At 40.6% G+C, this 16761-nt stretch overlaps 1 protein-coding gene across 1 annotated transcript in view; it reads left to right on the forward strand.

Annotated features, from left to right (window-relative positions):
- Positions 1-428: 428 nt before the first annotated feature.
- The window catches only part of ACVR2A (activin A receptor type 2A), a 111399-nt gene continuing 95066 nt past the window's right edge, over positions 429-16761 (forward strand). Inside the window, exon 1 of the mRNA XM_024217075.3 lies at positions 429-1451. Within this exon, the coding sequence (XP_024072843.1) occupies positions 1397-1451 (55 nt within the window). The 5' untranslated portion in view covers positions 429-1396. The remainder of the gene's footprint in view (positions 1452-16761) is intronic.

A 16761-nucleotide genomic window follows, 5' to 3' on the forward strand; every position in this document is an offset into this window, starting at 1 on the left:
CTCCCCCCTTTCCAACCCTCTGCCCGGGGCTTGCCTGGTACGTGGTGTGGGAGGCACAAGGAGAACGCAGTAAGAGTTCACCAGGCTTTCAACCCCTACCCATTGGGGAGTTTTTCTTCCTAAGAAAGCAAAAGTTGGACTGAGTGGAAGATTGTCCAGGTTTCTCTCTTCTAACCACGTTGGGGGCAGGGAGAAAAATGTATCCGTGAGGAGTTGGGAGAGGGGTGTGCATCAAAGAAAAGAGCCACAAGTCCAGCTCACAGGAGAAAGAAAGCTGTCACCAGCCCGGTAAACACGGAGATACTGGCCACATCCAATCATGTGTATATAATATTGATACCCTCTCCACCTCCATAGAAGCGGAATTCTCCTAGAAGTACAGCAATCAAGGAAGAAGAGACTTGCCACGAGCCCTCCTCCCCAGATCACCCTCCTCCCCAGCGGCTGGAGACTGCATTTTTTTTTCCAGTCACTCTTCACTGTTTAAACACCAAATATAGTCTCTTGGAGGGAATTCTTAAAGGAGTTTGAAATTCTGTGTAGAGGCAAGAATGTCTGAAATGTACAGCCTGTGTTGAACGGACAAGGAGAGGATCGTGAAAGTGGAAGGGTGGTGGGGGGGAGAGAAGGGGAAACGTGCGGCTTTCTTTGACTGAAGGGAAGCCCAGAGATTTACCTTTGTGGAACTGTAAAGGCTTGTTTGTTATAAAGCTGTTGTTTCTCTCCCCGTCCTTCTGGTCACTCTACATCTCCCAGCATTATTAAAGTAAACGTTAATGTTGACCACGTGTGGCTGGTAACTTACTTTAGACAATTTTATAAAGAAACTGACAAGTTTACTATTCTCTCTATCAGTGGCTTACTTGTTTTTGAGTTTTGAAACGGAGATGGAACTACTTGCTCAAACACTACATGTATAACGGGAGTGAGGCCGAAAATATATTGTTTACTAATTTCAGTACAACTTGCCCGGTCCAACACGACGAGGGATACTTTACAGAGCTTGACGTGGGAAAAAAGCTGAACTGTGCTCTGAGACTCGGTTCTTTTCCTAAAAGACGGTTTCCGCTGTTGACTTTTTATGGATTTTTAGCGTATTTTTTTCCTCCTGAATTGCATTTTTCCACCGTTTGTACAGAAGCCAAATGACACGTGTATTTTGAAATGCTTCTCCAAACATATACACCCCTGTATCGGGGATCTCACTAGAAGGAGCTGGAGGGGTCGTCAATATCTAAATAAGTCTGATTTTGTTTTATGAACACTCTAAACTCCAAATATGTTGGCTTAGATTGCTTTATAACGGTTAAATTTAAAGGTGGGATTTTTCTATTTGGAAGAACCAGGAAACAAGACAGTAGAAACACCACCTATATGTTCTAACTGTATTTCGAAAATGGGAGCTGCTACCAAGTTGGCGTTCGCTGTCTTTCTGATCTCTTGTTCTTCGGGTAAGTAAACTTAATTTGGTCAGTTTAAAGGTATCATTGTGGGGCCAGAACTTGTGGGGTTAGCTAAGATTTACAAACTTCGATTAGCTTTCCCTTTTTGAGGATATTTGACTTGGAATATAGTTTCTCATTGACAGTAATTAATTGTTTGAAGTGATAAGGTGGTTGTAGATGACAACTGTGGTGATAGCAGCTATTGTGTTCATCTTAAAATACCACAGTTCAGCACTTCTAATGTATGCCGTCTGTAAACTTAACATTAGTTTTAAATTAGTCCACTGCAGAGTTGATGGAGTAAATTTAAAGCTAATCATTTAGACTAATACTGTAATTTAATTGAGTGGTCTCATGTTTAAAATGGTCAGGAAAATATAACCAAGTCACATCTCTAACTTCATTTAGATCAGATCTTATTTTGGGGTACTCAGTGGTGAGCTTCCGCGTCCATTAGCGTGTTTAAAAATAGTTACTATTCTGAAAGCACTAACGTGCTATATGGAGAGGGAGCTGTGCATTTGTGTATATGCACAGTACTAAGAGAATGAGGTAAGCTTCAAATCACTATCTAGATATTTTGCAAAACCTAACTTTTTCTTAGCTACCTAATACATGGTTCTGTTTTATAACTTTTAGATACAAAAGTCCAGTTTTAAATTTACTATTTTTAGTTACATGAAATAAAGTGGTCCAAGAATTGTTTAGGCTTGTAGAAGCATTTTTCATGGTAGCAACCAGTGTTTGGAAATTGTTAATACAATTGTATTTATTTGAAACTATCCATCTCTCAGAGCTACTGTGATCCACTGATCCTGGGTCTTGAAACTGATTTTCATTTTTTTTAGTTTTATAACCTGTTCTATATTGCTTTTTTTTTTCTTATTCCTCTTTGCTTATGTAGTGTTGTGTGAAAAAGTAAAATTACTTAGTATTCTTATAATTTTGATTTGACAACTGGTTTTATCTGATCACATTTTCATTCCCCCCCCCCCCCCCATAGCTGGGTGGCTAGTTTTCTGTAACAACAAAGCTTTTTAAAAAAATTAGACCCCTGTAATATATAGAATTTTGCTGAATGATATATTTCCTTGTGGTTATTAAATGGATGCAGTCTAGTCTTGTGTCTGTAGTGTTATTGATCAGTTCTGTGTGGGCTGAATTTGCTGTGAAATGGCGATCACTGCCAGAGATTAACCAAAAGAGTTGCATCTGTTTAAACAGAAGAACAGCAGAACATGTTAAAGACAGCATGACACTTTTTAATATAAGAAAAATGATAACCAGATTTTTAACAAAATCATGATGGCTTGCGTTGAAGTAGTTAAAGCCCTTCTTGAGAGCCTCTCTATGAAAGTATGACCTTCAATTTTAATAAGGCTATCTATTTTTTTTTTAAGTGAATTTCTCTTGAGATCAGGAACACTTTCTGCAGGGGACTCTTTAGTCTTGTTGCATTTTAAAGCACCTTTTATTATCATCAGGCCTCTTCTTCTTCTCTTCACCCTGCCTGATTAGAGGACAGGATAGTACAGCACAGTGCAGTCCTTTTCTAGGAACCTGCCTATTCTACTGCTACTCAATCAGAAGCATTCTTGACCCACACAGGGCAAACCTCCCTAGAGTACTTCTAGCCTCTATTGGTCTTGGTAACAGTAGACCTGAAACTGAATGTTAATTTTGTCTATGACAATGGAAGTAACTTGTACTAGGCCAGCAGGAAGCTGGTTAAAGTATTATGGAATGCATTTCATAGCCATTGTAAAATATTAATGTCTTTAGTTATTCTGAAGTGTCATAGCAAATATTTTTGGGTAACCGTTGAGTACTTCGGAGTTCATAAAGTATTCCTGATCTAGCTGTATAAATGGTTAATAATGCATCCAGTTAGAAATGTAACTCTTTTTACAGTTCAGAGTTTCTAAGATTACGTAGGCTTCTTAATGTGAAATAACATGAACACTGAGGCAGATGTAGTGTTTCTTCTGATCATGTTGATTTTATGTAGCATGAAATCTAGCATGGCAAAATTATAAATATTTTTTAAAACTCTGAAGTTAGAATAAAATTATTTTCCCCACTAATCTGGATTTCTGCCTGAGCCTTTATTAAGTATGTTGGCCAGTGTGAAGAGACTTTTACAACTTAATTCTAAGGTTGCTATTTGATATTTCTTCATTGTGGTTGCAAGTCTCCAGCTCTTGTGTGTTCAGTCAACGTCTTGGTCTACAATCAATTGCTAAAGTTATGTGCACACCAATTCGTCATAATCATCTGTCCTTTTTCAAATGAAAAGGTCACGTTTCTTCTTGCAAGGGCTGGGGGCTGTAATTTTGGGGCATTTTGCCTTACTAAATACTGATTTCAGATTAATTTGGGTTCCCTCACCTCTTCTAAATCAATCAAAATCCAGCCCTTTTAATGGAAGAAACAGAAATATCTTTCACTCTAACATGAGTATGGAAAAGGATTAATGCCTTTTCCTCATGCCACCTTCCCCTTTAGTACTCATTACTAAATCAAAGTGACTACCCCAAGAGATAATCACATGTGGAAATGTATGCATCAGTACAAACCACAGAGAGTAAGATGGAAACTAAATAGATACCTCATCAAAGCTGTCAGTGGTCCTTTAACATGCTATACATATAAATATATGTATACTTAAATTCAGCAAGTGATTTTTTTTTTTAAAGGAAAACGAAGAAAAACAGGGCCCTATGGCTCTTGGATACACTTGCTATGCATCTCAGTATTAATGGTACAAGAAATAAAAAGCTGTACTCTGGTAACAAGAAACTTCTCATTGTTTAACTTGGAGGTGATTTAAAATTTCTTCAGAAAAGAGGGAAGTATGCTTCCTCCTGCCCCTCCTTTTTGCTAGAGTTTATACCTTAACATCAGGAATGCCAGGACTGGTTTTCTGGTATGTCTTGAAGCATGTGTATTGTGGTGCCTTGTCCCTCATCTTTTTAACTGAAGGGGAGTGGTTAAAACTTTCTGCAGAATTTCTTGACAATATGCAGTCATTGGCAGTGTTAACAAAAAGGGGTTTTTTTTCAACACTTAAACTAAAAAAGAAACCTTCCTCACCTGTAGCTTAGCTTTCACTGTCTTGATACTTGTGAAGTTGTCATTTCAATAATTGTCTAGCTTTGAGTCTTGTATCTTATTTAAAAAAAGAAAGCGAGAGAGACTTCAGTTGCTAATGTTTTCTTTTCTTCTTTTTAGGCTGCCTTAATTAAGCATGCCAAAGAAGTAAGCAAACAAAAGGGTGCTAGCCCAATTTTTCATTTATTTGCAGGTCATCCTCAGTTTACTCAATTTTTGGAGAGGCTTTTGTGTTTCAAAGAAAATGGTAGATCGAAAATTGTTCTGTAGTAAAAATATTTTCTATGCCCTCTTACAGAGACTACTCTTTTCCCTCCCCTTAGTAAAAGTTCAAATTTTTCAGATATCCGAGAAATAATTACTAAGAGTCTAATACTCTTAAAGGTTTAGAGGTACAATGTTAGCTATTCTTGAAGAGCAGAAGAAAATGAGAGATGAGTTCTTTATTTTACTAGTGAATAGAATTTTTCAGACCCCCCCCCCCCCCCCCCCCAAGTAACCATGGCAGTACTTAAGAATCCTGCCAACAGTTCAGGAGCATCATTTATGAACTTGACTCCAACCGTGTACTCCCAGTAATCAAGCTGTGCTTAGTAGTTGAACCCCCTAAGCACTTTCTGTAAAATAGTGATTAAACACTTTAAAGATGTACTGTACACATTTCTAAAAGTAGTACCAAGTTCCTATTTGTACATAAAAACAGTAGCAGCACAATTTTGGCTTTTCCGTTCACCATTAGTGACAGATGCTCTTAACACAATCTCTGCAGCACTGTTGACAGTAGCCTTTTATGATAGTTTTCAAACATGGCTACAAACAGACAGGTGTGACTATAAATTAGGTTACAACCCTATTGTGGCCTTACATTAATGTTGTAGCTATGCTCAGAGTACAATAGAGTTCCTGAGGGGGGTTTCTCTAATATTTTTGCTAATACACCTCTACCCCGATTTAACGTGACCCGATATAACACGAATTCTGATATAACGCAGTAAAACAATGGGGGTGGGGGGCTGCGCAATCCGGCAGATCAAAGCAAGTTCGATATAACGCGGTTTCACCTATAATGCGGTAAGATTTTTTTTTGGCTCCCGAGGACAGCGTTGTATCGAGGTAGAGGTGTAATTTTAAAAAATGTCAATACGGGACATAACACAATTGTAATATTGCTTCTAACAGTTGTGTTTGAAAACTTCAGTATTGTTTTGGAAGAACTGCTTGGCAACTGTTTAATGAACACAGTTTTAGCTAGCAGAGTTCTATTGCTGTATGTCTTCTATAGACATGTCTTTTTGTAAGAGCGGCTTAAGAATTACTGTTGCATATGCTCAGTGCTGTGGAAGCTTCTCTGTTTGAGGTGAAGGATACTATGTTGCAGCTGCAAAAGGATGACTGGCAATCCTGGTATATAGATCTTAATAACTTTCAGCTGTTTTTAATAGCTTGCTTCAACATCTAAGTGGCATTCCTGCTTTTTATGCCAAAAAATTCCAAAAATTCCTCAGGACTTCATCTCAACTTGCATACAAATAACAGAAAAACAACTTTGTTTAACCTTTCCTAGCATATCTGACTTTGCTGCCAACCTCAAAAGTTAGAAATTAGTTTGGGTGTCTTCTAAAGTGATTGCTTTTCCTACATCTCACTTGACAAGGCCCTCACTTCCATTTTAAATTTCTGTCATATAAACAATGACCTGGATCTCATTCTTTGCAACTTATTTCACTCTGTGTGAACTAGGTGTTGTTTCGGAAGTAACATCATGCTTCTCTTTCTGAGTCCATGAAGCCACACAGTAGCATCAAAATGTTTTACTTTACACAGAAGACATGGGGGGGGGGGGGCAAATTTATTGGGAAGAAATAGTCAAGTCTAGTCATTTGGAGAACTATCTGACTTGGGATTAAAGTTTAATGTTTTTTCAAGGCAGCAATGTCCAGACCTGAAAGAAGAGTTGAGCTAACATGGGGTGGAAAAAGGCGTAATAAACTGGGATGATAGAGGGTTCTGCAGGACACGCTTCTCTACCCTTTAAATCTGCTTTCTGTTAATGCTTCTGAATGACAAGTTGATTAGTCAGTTGTTAGACCATGGGGAAGCAGCCAAAAAAAAAGGGGGGCAGAAGCTTGTGGTCTAGCATCCAGAAAGTGTTCTTGAGTGTTTCTGTTAAATGAGATCGACAGATTCCAAGTGCATCATTTGTGTTTATTGTGTGATTGTGCACCGAAGGATTCCTTACAAGGCACTTTTCCTGTTCTTTCCCTCTGCAAACACTGTGATTTAAAGTGGTAGTGTAGGACTTAATTCTCAGTTACTTTCTTCCTCCACGGTGCTGAACAAAATTATCTTTTTTTAAATCTCAGGAAGTGCTATCCAACCACTTGGCAAGATAGATGCCATCCCACAGAAAATGTAGGTTTATCACCATAGTGCTCAAATCCCAAACCCCTATAGCTAGATATGGAGGACATATGTTAGTTAAACCAAATACTTTTTAATTCCTGAAAATGTTCCATGGCACATACCTACACTAGTTGTTGTGAAGATACAACTCTGAAATAGTTTAACAGTACAGTAGAATACTACTTGGCTACAAGGAGAAAAACTGCTGGAATTTTCATGGAACAGGGTTCTATGAACTGCTTATTTAGAGCAGTAGATGGAAACACTTTTAAGTGTGGCTAGAAAAAAAAAATGGACAGTTTGTTTACTACTGGAAGTCTAAATCTTTTGAGTTAAGTATGAAACAACTGGAGATGATGGGAGAAGGCAACAACCTAGTGAGAAGCTCATTTCTCCCGCTCTGCCTTCCCTCAGCTGCTGACATGTGCTTGTTGCGGTTTCTAGTAGCCAGGAGGAAGGAGCTTTCTGTTTTTTCTTTCAGTTTGATCTTCTTTTGCCTCCTTACCCCGAGTCTTGCGGAAGCTGTACCTCACTTCACAGGTAGGGGGCTCTGGGAAGATGGGCCAGGATGGTTCTCATCCATTCTAAGCCCCCTGCATCCTTATTTATTTTCAGGCTAGTCCTTTCCATCAGTGACACTAGGGCTCCCTTCTTTTAAACTTTTCCATGCAGCAGCATGGATGTGGCATATTTACAATTTTATTATTGTCAGTAGACTTTTGAATAGCAGCAATGTAACCTGGAGTCCTTTGATTTTATCCACATCGGGAGAGTGGAATTATAAGCAGCAGCAGATACTTGAAACTTTATGCAGATTCAGGAAGCTAATGCTGCATGGGTTTGTAAGGTTACTTTAACATTCCTAAAGGCTAGACACTCTAAAATCGAAGATGAAGTTCTGCTGAAACTCAAGTGGGTGAGGTTTTTTAGTTTTTTTCCCCCCCCCCCCCTTTGAAGTTGAGGTTCCTCTTTTAACCTCGTTAAAATTAAGTAGGATGTTCTGTGGTTCCCATACTTTTCCTTCCTCAATTTCTGTACCTCTTCTCTTCCTCTCCACCCCCACCCCCAAAGTGATTAGTTATGAGTTTCTGATGGTTATATTAGTTGGGGTCTGTCCTTTTTAGACATAGGTGAGTGCCCTCCCTGCCTCCTCTCAAAACAGCCTTAGGAAAAAGGAGTAAAAGCTACAAAATCCAGCCTCTTAAAGACACTAGCTGTCTTTTATGCAGGAGAGGCTAAATATATGGAACACCAGAAGCTGGAAAAAAATTTAAGAGAAAACTCACCCATGGTTGCTAAATGGATGCACAGTTGAATAACCAGTACCATGTTTAGGGAGAATTTGTACTCATTGCTGTTAGCCATGGCCTCTTCTTTTCTTTAATAAAAAATCTGCAGCCTTGGGATTATAGAAGTGGGCAAAAGTCCTATACTCTTTATTGTGTTTTATGTAATAAACAATAGTAGGCTTCTTGGTTGCAAAATTAACCTCCACTCAGGAACCTGACTCCCAGTCCATCATTTTGTTATTTTAAGTCGTTCACTTCAGAATGACAGCTTTGACTTGGAAGGGTAACTTCCTTTCTGAAATAAACACTTAAAACAGTGGACCTAGTTCACATCCTAGCTTTTGTGATGGTCCTCATTTGGGTGATTCTATTCATGCCTGTCAGCTTGGAGCTACACCAGTTACGTCCTGATCTACTGATCACATAATGTGAAATCGAGCTCAAAAATGTTTCTTTATTTTCCAATCACATTTTCTTTTACAAATTTTTGATTAAGAAACTACATATTGATTTTACCCAACCAATACCATTGGAAATAGTCACTCCAGACTGAGGCACCTGAATCTCAAAAACATAAATTATTCATAGGGCTTTTTTTTTTTTCATTTGGTTATCTCTAACCTTGAGCCTTAAAGCCTGCCCAAGGTGTTGTAGTAGTTTGTCTTTGTATTTTAAAACTGCAGACAAGTGTTTGTTAAAGCATCCCTGCAAATGTGAAATCTAGTCAACTTTTGAAGAGTGACGATTTAGATATTGTGTATGCCCCCATGTTCCCTGGCCAGACCTTGTGGTTTTACAATCACTTTGCTAGTTTTAAAAAATAAAAATAAAAATTTTCCCACCTCTATTGCTGTGGGAAAGAAACACACAAATGGGAATGGTTTGACTGACTAGAATCACTGTCATCAAATGCATTACATAATCAGACTTAAAAATGGGTGCAGATATCTTAGTTGTACTAATCTTGGGTGTTAATTGATAACACTAAATACTTTACACTGATATTATTTAAGTTGATATCCATTTTAAATGGCTGAAGGGTTTTATTTGTGATTTCATATCTCTCAGTTGCAAAGCACAAGCGTATTCACTGTTTCACAAAATTACAGAACTTTAAAGAGAATTGACAGATCTGAAATGGAGCAGAAATTATCTATGTAATTTAGCCAATAATATCTTCTCTGCTTTTTCCTGTGGCGATATTTTAAACTGAGATTAGTGTGGGACAGGTTCTTATTCTTTTTTCCTTTATGCTGCTTTTCCTGGTGAAGGTTGCGGTGGCAGCATGGAGAGTAGGGAGGCCCAGATCTCTTCCTTTCCCTCCGCAACAGGTTCCAGCTTCTTCTGGCGGATTCCCCAGCGTTCCCAGGCCAGCTGGGAAATATAATCCCTCTAGTGTTTCCTGGGCTAGCCTTGGGGCTTCCACCCAGTGGGACATGCCCAGTATAGTTCCAATGGAAGCCTCCCAGGGGGCCTCCTTATCAGGTGCCTGAACCACCTCAACTGGCTCCTCTTGATCTGGAGGAGTAACGACTCTACTCTGAGGCCCTCCCGAATAGCCGAGCTCCTCACCATATCTTGGAGCAGTGGTCCTCAACCTTTCTGTTGCAATAACATATTCATGTTCCCAGAAGAGTGTGGCAGGCGCCGGATGACCAGCCGCCGAAATGCTGCTGAGAAGCGGCGTTGCCGAAATGCCGCTGAGAAGCAGCAGCATTTCGGCGGCGACGCTTCTTGATGTTGCTGCTTGGCGGCATTTTGACGGCTGGTTGTCCAGCGGCCGCGCTCCTCGGCGGTGGGTTGTCCGGCGGAAGCGCTCCCTTGTCAGTAGGCAGGCACACATAAATGCCCCGGCGGGCGCCATGGCACAGCATTTGGGACCATTGTCTTGGAGGGTAATCCCAGCCACCCTGCAGAGAAACCTCATTTGTCACTTGTACCTGTGATCTCGTCCTTTCAGTCATTACCCAAAGTTCATGATCATAGGTGAGGATGGGGACGTAGAACGACCAGTAAATGCAGAGCTCCGTATGAAAACTCAACTCCCACTTCACCACCATGGGTCGGTACAGGGCCTGCATCACTGCCACCGCCACACCAGTCTGCTGGTTAATCTCTCGCTCCTGCTTGCCATCACTTGTGAACAAGACCTCTGGATACTTGAACTGATCCACTAAGGGCAACTACTCCCCCTCACCTAGAGAGCAGTCCACTTTCTTCCAGTTTGGGCCTCCCATGTCTATGCGGTCAGCGTCCCGTGCGTTAGATACAACTCACCACCAAGTGGTGATCGGTTGCCAGCTCTGTCCCCCTCTTCATCCAGTGTACAGAACAAATGGCCTTGGGTCCAGCGAGATGACTCTAAAGTCAATCATCGATCTTTGGCCCAAGGTGCTCTGGTATCGAGTACATTTATGAGCAACCTTGTGTTCAAATCCAGGAGTAGCACAGAAGTCCACTAAATCACCTCTCACCTCCAGATCAGGGAGGCTGTTCCTCCCAATCACTCTCCTCCACGTATCTCTATCGTTCCCTACGTGAGCATTGAAGTCCCCCAGTAAAACTATAGAGTCAGTAGGTGGCACTCGGTTGAGCATCGATTTCTACCATTTTTAGAAAGGCAGAGTATTCTGAACTGCTCCTTAGGCATATAGGCGCAAACAGGGTTTTCTTCTCTGAGGCCCAAGGTCTCATTGAGGCAACCCTTTTTTCAACCAGGAAAAACTCCAACTGCACAGCACTCAGCTGGGGACTTGTGAGTATCCTCACACCCACCCGGGGCCTCTCACGTAGGGCCATTTCTGAGTAGGAAAGAGAGCACCCTTGATCAAGAAGTTTGTTTCCTGAGCTAAGGCTATGTGGGGAGGTGTGGCCAACTATATCTAGTTGGTACCCTTCCACCTCTTCCACGAACTCTGGCTGCTTTCCTGCCAGCGAAGTGACATTCTACGTGCCCAGAGCCAGTTTTCGTTGTGGAGGGCCAGTCTGTCGTGGTCTGTCCCTCTTGCTGCCTTTCTGACACTGCACCTGACCCTTACCCTTTGCCTTGTGGGTGGTGAGCCCATGAGACAGGTCCACGTTGTCTTTTCGGACTGGGCCTGGCCAGGTTACATGGGATCCCCGACCACTAGATGCTCACCTGATACTACCCCCAGGGATAGGATCCCTAGTCTAGGCGAGGTTCATATGATCATTTTGGGGCTTTCATGAGGGTCTTGAGGTGGATTATTTTTAGTCTGGAACCTCCCCCCAGACTTATTCCCCTAGGAATGACCCTACCAGGAGCACGAGGCTCCAGACAACATAGTCCTGGGGTTCTTTGGAACACACAAGCCCCTCCACCATAACAAGCTAACGATCCTTGGAGGGATGTGGGACAGGTTATCAATTATAATTTTCATTTAAAGATTTGATTCTTGAGTTTTGAATTTGGCAGGGAGACCAGTTCTAATTAACAGCTTAACTAAAAATGATATTTGTGCTATATTAAATTTGATCCAAGAGCTTGCTTGCAAGGCTTATACCACTGATTGCTTTTTAAAAGTCTGCTTATGTATTTACTTAATGGAAACGGGTCTCGTACTGATTAATGTAAATTTTGTTTAATTCATAGCTTGTGGCATACACTAAGAAAAGTGAGTTAATACTCATAATCCATCCTTAATTTGTGGTGTTCTGTGTTAGCATTAGTAAAATATCAGATTAACTCATTGAGTAAGACGTGATCTGAATTGTGGGATGATCTTCGCAACTCAGCTGCAATTATTTGAAAAAGACATGGAAAAGTAATAATGGACCTTTATTAATTGTGGTAATTTGGAAAAGCCACAGCAGAACTATTTGTTTAAGAAAAATTTGCTGGAACAATGTAAACACTCAACTATTCTGTTATGCCTGTACACTTTTTTTTTGATAACCAGACAGTTTGGTGCAATTAGAAGGCTGTAACCAGAGTGGGACAGACACCCATGGTTCAAAGTCAGGAGGAGGAGCATAAAAATGACCGGGGGGGGGGAACGGTAGGGGTTAGAGCTTTGTAGCAGGCATGGTATTGCCACCCTTATTTCTGTGCTGCTGCTGGTGGCAGCGCTGCCTTCAGAGCTGGGGGCCTGGTCAGCAGTTGCCACTCTCTTGCTGCCCAACTCTGAAGGCAGTGCTGACGCCAGTAGCAGTGAGTAACGATGGCAATATCGTGCCCGCTGCAGGGCTCTAACCCGTACTGTTTTTTCTCTCATCCCTCTCCCCTGCCCCCAGGCTTTGCACCCTGGTTACATCCCTGCCCAAAACTCTCCAAGATTATTTAATGTATTACTGGGGGGGAAAGTGTATGGTGGAAACCTCAAAATGTATGCAACATTCTGGACTATGCCAAGTAAGCCAATTTAAAACAAAAATTGCTGTGGAAGCCTAATAGTGCAGAATCTGCAACTTCTGCAATATTGTGAATGAAGTAGGACCTTAATTATGAACCATGTGTGCATGAAGAACAACATTTGAGACCATAGATTAACTTGCTTGCAGTTCCATTAAAAAGCCAAGAAATATTTTGATTCTTGCCAAACAAATGTTACTAATACTTCTCAAACTTGCAAACTATACTACTTAGAACATTAGGACACTTGATGTTCTACAACTTTTTTTTTTTTTTTTCTTCCCCAAAATCTTTAATGACACCTAGTAATATTTATAGACTAAGATTTACAAATAAGTGGGAAGGAGTTATGTTCCCAGTACCCATTTTACTTTTACTGGGATTTGGGTATTTAGATCGCTCAGGCCCCTTTTGAAAGTTAAAGCCGTGATCTAATACATAGGGCTTGTCTCCACTTACTGTGGATTGACGCTGCAGTGATCTATCCACCAAGGATCGATTTAGCGAGTCCAGTGAAGACCTGCTAAATAGACTGCCGATCGCTCTCCCGTCTACACCAATATGAGAAGCATAAGGTAAGTCAACGGGAGCCAGCGTGGTGTAGACACAGCAATAAGTCGACCTAAGGTATGTCAACTCCAGCTACGTTATTCATATAGCTGGAGTTGTGTAACTTGGGTTGATTTAACCCCATAGTGTAGACCTGCCCATAGTCTTCTAGTGGTATAAGAAAACTCTCATTAGTGGTAAATGAACAGCACTTCTTTTGCTTTGATGCTGTTAACTGTATAACCAGGGTCTTGCTGTACTTAGAGAAACTGGGCCTAAATTCTGCAGCTAGGCCCTCATTTGTGTGGCATAGTGATTCTTGATTGTGTGGTGCACAGACTTTTCTGCACAAGATTCAAATTTTAAAGCTTGTATTGACTTAACTAACATGTAAACAATGCAGTTAGTACATTGCTCAAAATGCATTGCGGAACTCCGTTCAGTTTTATGTTGACAAATGTTAAATTTTTCAGTGTCAGGAATTGTATGTTGATAACACAATTGCATTGCAGATTTTACTGGGAGAAACCTACAAGTGTTGGTAGCTGGTAGTGGGTTTGTTGGAGTACCCTGGTGGTATGGGCAAACAGTTCAAAACTTGAGAGATGAGGCTTCTGACACTGGAGAGGAGGGGATGCATCTCCTCTCCTTACAAAAAAAGAGGAATGTGGGCAGAAGCTGGTTTTCTGCCCCAGCAACCCTTGAAGGACACGAGCTGCATGCCTCTGGAATCAAAGATCGCTGAACCAATATGCCTACTGGAGACATTTCAAGATGAAGTCTATAAAATGGTGATCCTGCCTTGCATTCCAGAGGACTTTTTGATCCTGAGTCGTCTCAAGGAAACCAGCCTACACGTTTCCTGGGGTGGCCTGCTACATCAGTATTACCTTTGATTCACTCATCCAATACTATGCTTGTCCATTTGGATGCTCAACAGTGTGAAGACTATTTACAAAAGTGACCGATATGGGTGGTGGTAGAAAGCTAAAGATGGGGGTGAAAAAAGTAAACAAGCTTCCATTCTTGGTCTGAAACAATCCAAGGTTACTGATTTCAGGGAACATGATGTAATTTTTATTTAATTTCTTCCCCAGATTTGAAAGAGTGGGGCTTACTGGGACAACTGTTATTGGGGATGGGAATTTTGAGTGGGGAAAGTCCAATCTATTAGGTAGTTTTAAGGGTGGAGAAAGCTAGAGTTTCTTGAGGGCTTTTGCTACTGCTTTTGATTCGATAGTTAAAAAATAAACGTTACACAGTCAGTCACCCATAGTAAAAGTGTCTCATCAATGTTATAAATCACGTTTCTCAACCTTTTCCCATACTGGAACCAGATAGGGAACCCTTTTCATTTAGCAATATGACACTGATACTTGTTCATGACCTCCGTATGAGAGCCTATGTCCTAGTTTTGCATCTGAAAAGAAGCTTTCAGAGCAAGCCAATGCTGATCAGTGATTGATTAAGGGCAAAGCCACATTTACCAAGAAAATTTTTTGCATGCTGTCTTAATTCAAACTATGTGCTCAGAACTTTGCCATATGAAAATCAATGAACTTCAGTGTGTAAAAGGAGTTACTAATATCAAATGCCTATTTCTTCATGTAAAATAGTGAAGAGGAATGCATTGGTTGGCTTACCTCTGTTAATGAGTTTCTAAACGTTATGAAAATTAAGTGCCTCTTTCAATTCCATTAACATCTTTCCCCACCAAAGCTGCTTTGTATTGCTGGTCAGGAAAAAAAGGACACAACTTTTACGAAAATTAGTATGAGTTGTGTTTTTTTTTTTTTTTTTTTTTCCCCTTCTCCAAAAATTGCAAAATTAGAAACTTTTCAACCAGCTCTAACTTCCTGGTGAATTGAATATGCCCCAATGGCTTCAGGTGAAAGACTGGATTCTAGTCACAAGGGTGCTGTTTTCCAGTTGCAACTGGGGCATCACCAATGGAGATACCAAGAGTGATGCCTGCAAGAACTGATTCTTGGAAAACTTCAAATATTTCTTTGCTTGTTTAGCACACCTATCAGTGGACAGCACAACAGGCAGCTCTATTCGAGGGACGATAAATGAGGACAGATCTTAAGGGAATATCTGTAGTTTCTGTCCAGTTGTTCTGGCTCTTCTGAACAGCTGTTCCTGGATGTCTGCAGTTATATCGTGAATTTATCTAATGATTGCATTACTGGAGAGGGTAATTATCTTGGCTTGACTGGCAACAGTAGATCCTAGCAGAAGATTAAATAGCATCCAAAGCACACGGTACAATCCGTGTTTCCCCAGTTGAGAAGCTTGGCAGTTTTTGCTATTTACAGTGTCACCAAGTATGATGCTCAGAGGCTTTTGTGTTATAGCATGGCAATACTATAACACAATAGTCTTCTGAATTTGTAAATACATAAGCTTTTCTTTAATAATAATTTTATAGAGAGATGCTTGTCTCTAGTTGACCCCTTTTAGTGGGAATATGCACGCCCCAGAATCCTTTCACAATTACTGTGAACACTTCTTTGAAATACTATGGTAGCTGATGTGCATTCTGGTTCTGAGTCCCCCAGAGAGGACCAGCAGCTCCATTGAGGAGAGAAAAAGAAGGTGCTTGGGACTGTTCTGCTACCTGGCTTGAAGGAATAGTGCAGGGAGCATGCAATGCAATCCAATTAGCAGGGGCACAAGAGACAGTTGCAGACAAATTTCAATGTGGCAAGTAAGGGAGATAAAACAAAAGGTTGAGCACTTGTCTGTGGTAAAATGGCAAATAATGCTCCATTCCATGGCATCATGGAAAAATGTCAAATTCCACAGCAGCAGAATGGCAGAAACCACATTTGAGATGAATGGGACAGTTAACACCGTTTAAAGATTATTTTAAGCTATCTGAAGATTTAGTTGGGTCTGCATTGATTTTATGCTTGGCTCATGTTTTCAAAGTTATTTTCAAGTGTAAGGATAAGATGGGTTTTTTTTTAAGTGAAAAGGTAAGAGTGTGCCTACAGCCACCATGAAACCTGTTTGCAGCCTTTTTGAATATGAGAAACTGAACCAGAAAAAAGTACTTTTATTCTGGAATAAGAGTGCTTATGCAGGAAGTTATGTAGCCGTATATTTATACTGGTATAGTTATAGTAAATGTCCCCATGTAGACCAGCCCTCAGTGAGTGGCTAGTCAGACCTGGATTGTCATTTTGGTAGCAACATCTGCAGTGATGAGCCTGTTTTTTTTGAAAATTCGGAATTGTGGGGAATTGACACGCGCTAATCTAGAAAATGGAACATCAGGAGAAGCTTTTAAAGAACGATCCCTAGTCGTTAGCTCAGCAGCGATGGGGTCAAATGATCTCTCTCCACCACGTTCTGTCTTGTATTAGCTTCATGGCTTCATCCATCTTCAGACTTTTTGTTGTATGTTATTCTTCACTGTCTATCCAACTCATCCTCTGTTTTTCTGTTTTCTAGTTGCTTGCATTCTGAGTATTGCCATATATGGCATCGTTTCTAGGTCCATTTTTGTCATGTGTCCAAACCACTGCAATCTTCTTTCTTGAATTTTCTGTAACAGTGTTACTTCTTGCCCTAGCTGTTTTCTCAT

Source organism: Terrapene carolina, unplaced genomic scaffold, assembly GCF_002925995.2.
Source record: "Terrapene carolina triunguis isolate 2854851 unplaced genomic scaffold, T_m_triunguis-2.0 Scaffold62, whole genome shotgun sequence".
NCBI lineage: Eukaryota > Metazoa > Chordata > Testudines > Emydidae > Terrapene > Terrapene triunguis.